Raw genomic sequence first — 9120 nt, 5'->3', positions numbered from 1 at the left:
AGGCATGCGCCACCATGCCCGGCTAATTTTTTCTATATATTTTTAGCTGTCCAATTAATTTCTTTCTATTTTTGGTAGAGACGGGGTCTTGTTCTTGCTCAGGCTGGTCTCGAGCTCCTGAGCTCAAACAATCCACCCGCCTCGGCCTCCTAGAGTGCTAGGATTACAGGCGTGAGCCACCGCGCCTGGCCTAAGCTTTCTTTTTGATAATTAACTAGACCTACCTCCTCTTCAATTTCTGGACTTGAAGATTAGATCAGTAGTTATAATGCTGTTTTATGAAAGCAGTCCCACAAACTAAAGCTTTGTGTACTGATTGAAGAAGATGCTTTCTGAATATTTTCAGAAACAGATTTATGATTGTACACAATTTTATTCTAATTTTTTTTATTTGCTGCTTCATTCCATCATTTAGGAAAAACCTGTCGTTAAAATCTTGGATTTAAAATGTGACAAGCATTTTGTTTGGCTTTCAAGATAAAATTATCTCTGAATTCTTATTTGTACTCAGCTTATATCACATGAATAATAATTTAGTGTCTTTCCTGGAGTAGAATGAGAGAATCCTTACAGCAAATATCTTGTAAAAAATATTTGCACTATTGGTGTATATATGTTTGGATATTTTTCTTCAGCTTTCTGCAAATAAACTACTTTCATTTGTTCAGTTAGCCTTTTTAACACGTAATAGCTGCTATTGTGTTTTTTTTAATATCCTGATGAAATAATTCCAAAATCTCTTGTATGTTATAAAATTCATCTTTGCCTAAAGTACAATGATGAAAGTGGCCTGCTACTGTCCTACTTAAAGCCAGTAATTCTCTGCATGTTTTGCTACATTCACTTTCTGTACACCACACTAAACAAAACATTATGTGCTTTGGAAGTCCTACATTACTGTGACCTCCATCATGTCTGTTCTTTTGTCAATTACATAGCAATTTTTAAAAATGGATTTTTTATTTTAAAACTATTTCTTCAATCACATCTACTTTATTGTTTCCTGTGAGACCCAGAAATGTCTGTAGAAAAGTGAAGCTGAAACAGTTAAATTCATTAATTTACCATGCTCTATCATACTTAAAATTAAGACTGTGTCCAAATATGAGATGCACAAGATATAGAAATATATTTATTAATCTCATTTATGATTTTGTGCACTCTTGATTATATCTCATGAAAAACTTTTTCAATAACATGTTTTTTAAAATAAATTTCTTGACTAGGATTCGTGGTTTTTGCAGATTTCACATATCTTTTATCTTCAAGTACTGAAAATGGAATCTAACCGTTGTTTCACCAAATTTTTGCTTAAATTTTTCATTGCATTGACACAAATCTGTAGAAGATTGTCTTCCTTAAACATTCTTGTAAAATCTTGTTTTGAAGTTTGGTCAGTAAGAATAAAATTTATTTGTGGTCTCTAATTCTTCTCTAACCCTTTATCTTCTTCATATCCTTTATATACTTTATTATATCTTGACCGTTATTTATCATGCATGTTATATGCTATTGTGAAGTTTTTTCTTCCCTTAAAATTTTGGTTTGCCAAAATTGACATTCTGCTTTTAATTTATCCTCAAGATGTGAAAAATTCCTAAACAACTTTTTTCTTGAAAACCTCATGGCCTAAATGGATTGAAATACTGGTTTTTTGTGTTTTTTTTTTTTTTTTTTTTGAGACAGAGTCTCACTGTGTTGCCCGGGGTAGAGTGCCGTGGCGTCATCCTAGCTCACAGCAACCTCAAACTCCTGGGCTCAAGCGATCCTCCTGCCTCAGCCTCCCGAGTAGCTGGGACTACAGGCATGCGCCACCATGCCCGGCTAATTTTTTCTACATATTTTTAGTTGTCCAATTAATTTCTTTCTAATTTTAGTAGAGACGGGGTCTCGCTCTTGCTCAGGCTGGTCTCGAACTCCTGAGCTCAAACAATCCGCCCGCCTCAGCCTCCCAGAGAGCTAGGATTACAGCTGTGAGCCACCACGCCCGGCCTTGAAATACTGTTCTTAAAGTTTATTTTGTTTAATGTTATACATGTTGATAACGCTAAATAATTCTACAGAGATTATAATTTTCATTTGATCAAATTTTTTTTGTTCTGTCTGGTATTGTTTAGATTTGCATAAATATTTATTGGCTCAAAGGGGATATAATATTTTTAATAAACTTGTTTGGCCAGTGTATTCTTTCTTAATATAATAACTGTCAGTCTCTTTACTTATTTATCTTACTATTTGAAAATCTTTAATAATTGTACACGATCATCATAATTAGTATTTCATCTGACAGAATTTCAGCATGTCATGTAGACATAAAAATATTTTTCACTCCTGTTTACATTTAGAATATTTACCTATATTTGAAAGTGAATTAATATGAGTAAATCCAGGTTATGTACCCCTTCCCCTTTTTTGTGTGTGTTACTATTGTTATGTTAATGAGATATGACAGCTAACTATACAACGGCAAAATAATTGGTTATGCATGAGATCTGAGAAGCCAGAAATTATGTCAAAGTAAGTATTTTGGCCTTCCTGAGGCCGAAGCCAAGCAGCAGATGTTGGCTAAAAACCAGAGACAGATCTTGGTTTCCCTGAATTATTTACATGACCTTAGATGGTTATAGTTTCTTAACTACTAGTTTTGTTTGTGTTTACCTTTAAATACTGTTTTAATGGAATTTCTTTCCTTTAAAAAGATGGAGAAATGTGTTTGGACGAGTGTAGCCCGATCTGATTTGAAATGAACCAGTTGTAAAACTTTATATAAACAATTTGATCCTTTTAATAGATACATGCTGTTGATAATTAACTCTTCTTACCATTTGATTTTATATAAGTAGAAAACATGATTTTAAAGTTTTATTTTTGAGTTATTGCTTGTTTCACACTTGTTAAAAGAATTATCTAAAATGTTATTGATTGACTGCTAGCCAGATGCTAATTTGGCTGCTGAAGAAGAAGCAAAACGATTGGAAGAACTACAAAAACAGGCAGCACAAGAGAGAATGGAACAGTTTGAAAAGGCACATGTACGGGGTTTCCAAGCAATGAAAAAGATCCATCTGGCCCAAGTAAGGATTGAATTCTACCTGTAACCACTGCTGATGGACTTACTTATAGCATTGCAGAACTGATCAGTGAATGAGCTCAAAGACAAGCGGGAAGGGTATAAATATAGTCTCTGATTCATGTGATTTTAAGTTTGCCAACTTTCTTTGCCCTCTTGTTTCAAGTTCGAGTTTCGTTAAGCTATTCTTACGGTGTATTGCTATTTTAGAAATCTTACTAATGAATTTATTCAAAGTTTAATATTTTAATCAGTGCAAAAATAGCCTGAGAAGATATTAATCACTTTTCTAATTTAATTTTTTGAATTGCATTTGGCTGTATAAATTTGAAGGATTTCAATTCATTAAATATTTATTGAGCAAAGCACTTCTTGGCTTTGCCAGAGTATTGCTTCTAAGGTAAGGTCATGATCCTGCTATCAGGAGCTTTTAAAAAGTGATCTGTAAAATATGTGTAATGAAAACTGGCTTTATTGATTTAGGTTCACTTCTGTCATGTTTATTCATTTAGTGCTTAACTCGTGAAACAGCATAAAAACGATTCATCTTTTTGACTAATAATGCCTTTGGATGTTTTAAACACCCATCTTAGGAATGACTTTTTAAGAAGTACTTAAAAACTCGGGAATTAAATACTTATCTTATGAAAGTTTATTTGTATAGTTTGAACTAAATCATGAGCTTCTCCCTTAAATTTTTAGCTTTTATAAACTGGAAGTGAATTATGACTAAAATAGCCAAATGTCTCAATTATTATCAGTAATTCTCCTCATCTAAAGCTTAAACCTATAGAAAAACACATGTGAAAACAGCCATAAATTGAACAGATTCTTCCATAAAAGCAATAGTGTTTGGTGGTTAAGAAAGTGGGCTCCAATTTCTGCTTGGATAGTCTAAGTAGAATAATATGCCAACTTTTCAGTCAGCCAGAATAGTATGCTTATAAAAAGAACATTGAAGTTAATTTAATGAGATGACTAGAACCTTAATAAAAATAAAATGAATTCACTTGTAATTCTTTTTCAGGGCATGGCAAAAAAAAAAAAAAATTATCCCCAAATGACAAAATAATTTAAAACTTTACAAAAGAATAAGTAATGTGTATATGTTATCATTCGACAAACACTTTCTTTTTTTTTTTTTTTTTTGAGACAGAGTCTCACTCTTTTGCGTGGGCTAGAGTGAGTGCCGTGGTGTCAGCCTAGCTCACAGCAACCTCAAACTCCTGGGCTCAAGCGATCCTCCTGCCTCAGCCTCCCGAGTAGCTGGGACTACAGGCATGCGCCACTATGCCCAGCTAACTTTTTCTATGTATTTTTAGTTGGCCGATTAATTTCTTTCTATTTTTAGTAGAGACGGGGTCTCGCTCTTGCTCAGGCTGGTCTCGAACTCCTGAGCTCAAACAATCCACCCACCTCGGCCTCCCAGAGAGCTAGGATTACAGGCGTGAGCCACTGCACCCGGCCGACAAACACTTTCTTATGTATGCTCTCTACACTTTATTGTAGACTTGATGTCCCTTACATAAGAACAGTTGTTAAAAAACCATGCAGGCCGGGCGCTCAGGACCAGCCTGAGCAAGAGCGAGACCCCATCTCTACTAAAATTAGAAAGAAATTAACTGGACAACTAAAAATATATAGAAAAAGTTAGCCAGGCATGGTGGCGCATGCCTGTAGTCCCAGCTACTCGGGAGGCTGAGGCAGTAGGATCGCCTGAGCCCAGGAGTTTGAGGTTGCTGTGAGCTAGGCTGACGCCACAGCACTCTAGCCTGGGCAACACAGTGAGACTCTGTCTCAAAAAAAAAAAAAACATGCAGTCTCACTGCTAATAGGATTTCCTTTGTCCTGTCTGAACCTTTCTGCTGTGGACTGTATCGTGTCCCAACTTTCATATAAGCCACACTCTTCAAGCTTAAAGGGATACATTCAGATCCCCTTTTAATCATGGGGATTCATAAGAGTGTGAAGTAACAAGAAATATCCTTTGTTAAGCCACAGTCACTCTGGGGCTTGGTGCTTATCTGAGACAGGTATAGGGAGAACTGGAACAAAGTACATTGTAGGATCTGTGGCAACTTATGCAGAAAATAATTTCATGACTTTCCTCAGAAAGGAAAACTGTAACTGGCAGATAATTTTTGAAGTTTTATGGCCTAACCAGAACCACCCTTTCATAGTACTTAATAGCATAATACTACCTGTTTGTTGGTCTCACTACTAGGCTAGAGTCAAGATTGTGTCCCTAGCACTTAACACGGTATCTGGCATTCAGCAAATATTTGTTGAATGAATAAATTAATGTGTTTTTTTGTGGCACAACAAATGGTAGAGGAGGGGGGACAAGCTTAGGCTCTGTTCCTCGTGATTTCTACCACTTCCCCCACTATTAATGTTACTGTCCAAAATTCATGACTCAGCTATCATTAATTCTCTTTTTCTTGAAGAATCAAGAGAAAGTAATGAAAGAACTCAAACAGCTACAACAAGAGGACCTGGCACGTAGGAGACAGACTGTAGCACAAATGCCACCACAACTGGTTGAACTTCCATACAGACGCAGTGAAATGAAAGAAGACTGGCAGAGAGAGTTGGAATTTGCCTTCGAAGATATGTACAATGCAGACAGGAGTAAGATATTTTCAATAGACTTTCAATAGTGGTTTTAAATGTTTTGGTGGGAAAGTATGTTCATAATGATAAAGCATTTTTTGAAATGAGTTCTCAGTTTGAAGAGACCCTAATTTAGACTTGGAAACTATGATGGCCTTTAAAATTTTGTGATGAAATTCTTTTTAATCATTTTGGAATGAAACATGTCTCTGTATTTCTTTATTAAGAGGTGAAAGGAAACCTGATTTTGCACCTTGAACCAGAGCCTTTGCCCACTGTGACTGATCCGATCCAAGACGAAGAACTGAACCTTTCATTGGAACAAGAAAATCTAGATGAAGCTGAAAACCTTCCAATGATGGAAGCTGAAATAATATGTTCTAGTGAAACAGATGGTAAAAACCCCCTCTGAGATGAATATCACAATATTTCACAGAAAAAAATGCTAATCATTAGCAAATAATTAGTAAAATCTGGTCTAATTTAAGTGCAGACAGTGGCTAACACTAATGGGAGTGGTGACAAGAGAAAACAACATTCTCGTATTTCCATCATTAAAGATCCTTTTCATATACATAAGAGGAAAGTTGTTCATATGTACATATAATCTGAAGATTTTTAGGTGATTTAAGTTACATGCTCAACTCTGAATTTCTTTGAAAGGGCAACATAGACTTTCATCAAATTATCAGAGATCCTGCTGTGTTCAGTTATTGCTGGCACTTCATGTATAATGATGAACTTTGATCTCCTAAACTTCATCTCTATCTCCAACATTCTGAACTTTTTCACTTGAGTGTCCCACAAGTACTTAAAACTCAGTGTCTAACAAATTTATCATCTTCTCTTACCTGCTGAAACCCTCTCTTCCTATCTTCCTTATCTTATTGAGTGGTATCACCATCTGCAGTTACCCAAGCCAGACCAAAGTGAATTATCTTTAATACTTCTCTCCCTTTTAGCTGTAGATCTACTTGAAAACCAAATCCTCTTCATAAAATGATCTCTTTTTTCCCCATATCTACTGGTATTGGCTTTGTTTAAAACCACTCAGACTTTCTTATCATCTTCACCCTGTGCCGTGGATATACCCCTTTGGGGTTCCAACTTTATGTATGTCTCCTATTAGACTCCTCAGGTGGGGGCTCTGGGCTTAATTCCTTATCTCCTATGCCCACACTGCTATCCAAACAGAAGTGTGAGGTTACTGTGTTTTGACTTTGGCATAAATTTGGCAGAAAGATGATTTCAGGACTCAATTGCCTTCTTTCCAGGGTTCTCACTTAAATTTCATTTCTGAACTATGCAAAATCTTTTATTTTCATACCAAATCAGCAATGTCTTTAAAAAGATATTTCCACTATTTCATCCAGCTTTTTCCATTATTTTCACTGGGAGTATCATTCACACCTCTAGTCTGTCAGAAGTGGAAGCTAAAGGGACAGTTACTCTTAGCACCTGCTGATCCCATTTGGGATTATTGGCTTGGTGTTGCCAGGTCTTTTGATTTTTTCAAAAAAAAGCTAGGCATCCCATTGTTTTTTAAATCCTCATTTTTAAATATTGACAACTAATTTATTTCTTAAAAATGAGTGGGTAGGGCCAGGATGCAGGCTCATGCCTGTAATCCTAGCACTTTGGGAGGCCTAGGTGAGAGGATCACTTGAAGTCAGGAGTTCGAGACTGGCCTGAGCAAGAGCAAGACCCTGTCTCTACAAAAAATAGAAAAATTAGCCGGTGCGGTACACACCTGTAGTCCCAGCTACTTGGGAGGCTGAGGCAGGAAGATTACTTGAGCCCAGGTATGCGAGATTGCAGTGAGCTGTGATAATGCCATTACACTCTGTCCTGGGCAACAGAGTGAGACCCTTCTCCAGGAAAAAAAAGAAGGGGTAGACTAGTGGTGAGTGAAAGAAGCCAGGTGAAAAAGAATACCTAAGGAAGTGATTACATGATGATATGAAGTTAAAAAAAATACAGGCAAAAATAATCTGTCTTGAGATTAGAATGGTGGTTATCTTTAGGGGTATATTGACTGGAAGGGGGCATGAAGGAACCTTCTAGGTGTTGGGAATGTTCTACATAGTGATCTGCATAATATTACATAGACATATGTAAAATTCATTGAGCTGTACACTTAGGTTTTGTGTACGTTATTGTTTGTAAGTTATAACTCAATTAGATTTTTTTTTTTTTAAATTTAGGTTAGATAAAACTGCAGTCTGTCAGTTTTCAACTTGTTAAAGATACTCTTAAATTTTATTCCTTAATTAAACCAGAAAACTATGTTCTTGCATTATTTTTGTCCTCTTAGAGAACTGTTAGTATTGTACTAAGTTTTGGCATTGTGCCATCAGCCCATATGGGAAAATGTTTGAAGAAATACCTTATTGGTTGTCTCCCTCCCTCCCTTCCTCGCTCTTCTCTCAACTGAAGGAATCTCTTTATGAAGATAGGGGGGAGATATTTTTCCCAGATAGTACCAAGAATAATTGGGGAGCAATGAATTTGCTTTTATAGTTATATTAATAACTAGTAATGTTTTCCTCTGTAGTTTACTAAGAACTACACAGCCATATCTGGGACCATTCTCTAGCATAGAGTATAGAATCTCATAGCACATATTTTGAATACTCATCTCACAAATTAATTAGAAGGTATGTAATTCTGGCATCATTTAATAAGCAGAATAAACACCTTTCTGGTAAGTTTTTAAACTTCAAATTTATGTTACATGCATCTTTTGGAAAATAGTTGAATTTTGGCACCTTTGCTATTTAAATTTTAGTTGCAAAAATTATTCCTGATTATAAAATAGTGATTGGAATCAAATAACATTGTTGTATGTACTATTAAATTATAAATATTGAGGAAAATAAAATTGTGCTTCTAACTAGTGGTTATAGTGGTAACTGAGTATGAACTTAGAATAATTTGCCTGATATATAATAGATGCTGAATAAGTTTTTCCTTTTTTTCTTTTAGCTCCCTTGGCAATGAAGACCCAACAGATCCCTTCAAAAGTTCTTTTCAAAAAATTATTAAATAAGATTCGAAGCCAAAAATCTCTCTGGACAATTAAATCCATGTCTGAGGATGAAAATGAAATGATTATGGCTGCTAGTGAAATTGAGAGTAAAGCACCAACAGTTGAGTCAGGAACAATTGACAGTGAAGAGAGAACATTATCCACTGGACAGGAACAAGGTGGTTCTAAGAATCTCAATTCATATCAATCCTTTTTAAGTCTAAGAATCTCATTTCATATAAATCCTTTTTAAGTTGTCTAAAATATGCTCATTCCAGAAAAATCAAAGAATAGAGGTCAAAAGGAAGAAAACAATCCTGCTACTTAAAGGCAGCAAAGAAATAGTAAAACCCTTAGTGAATCTCCTTCCAGACCACTTTCAATATAGTATTACTCATGTATATATGAA

The 9120-nt window shown here is 35.5% G+C and overlaps 1 protein-coding gene across 1 annotated transcript in view; it reads left to right on the top strand.

The window, feature by feature from the left end:
• The window catches only part of CEP295 (centrosomal protein 295kDa), a 56908-nt gene that overhangs the window by 22385 nt on the left and 25403 nt on the right, over window positions 1-9120 (top strand). The window contains exons 7-10 of the mRNA XM_012657238.1: window positions 2934-3074; window positions 5518-5701; window positions 5911-6078; window positions 8669-8890. Of these exons, the coding sequence (XP_012512692.1) occupies window positions 2934-3074; window positions 5518-5701; window positions 5911-6078; window positions 8669-8890 (715 nt within the window). The remainder of the gene's footprint in view (window positions 1-2933; window positions 3075-5517; window positions 5702-5910; window positions 6079-8668; window positions 8891-9120) is intronic.

Source organism: Propithecus coquereli, unplaced genomic scaffold, assembly GCF_000956105.1.
Source record: "Propithecus coquereli isolate 6110/MARCELLA unplaced genomic scaffold, Pcoq_1.0 Scaffold534, whole genome shotgun sequence".
In the NCBI taxonomy this organism is placed as follows: Eukaryota; Metazoa; Chordata; class Mammalia; order Primates; family Indriidae; genus Propithecus; species Propithecus coquereli.
The sequence above is the reverse complement of the archived record's forward strand: the minus strand, read 5'-3'. Positions and strand labels throughout refer to the sequence as shown.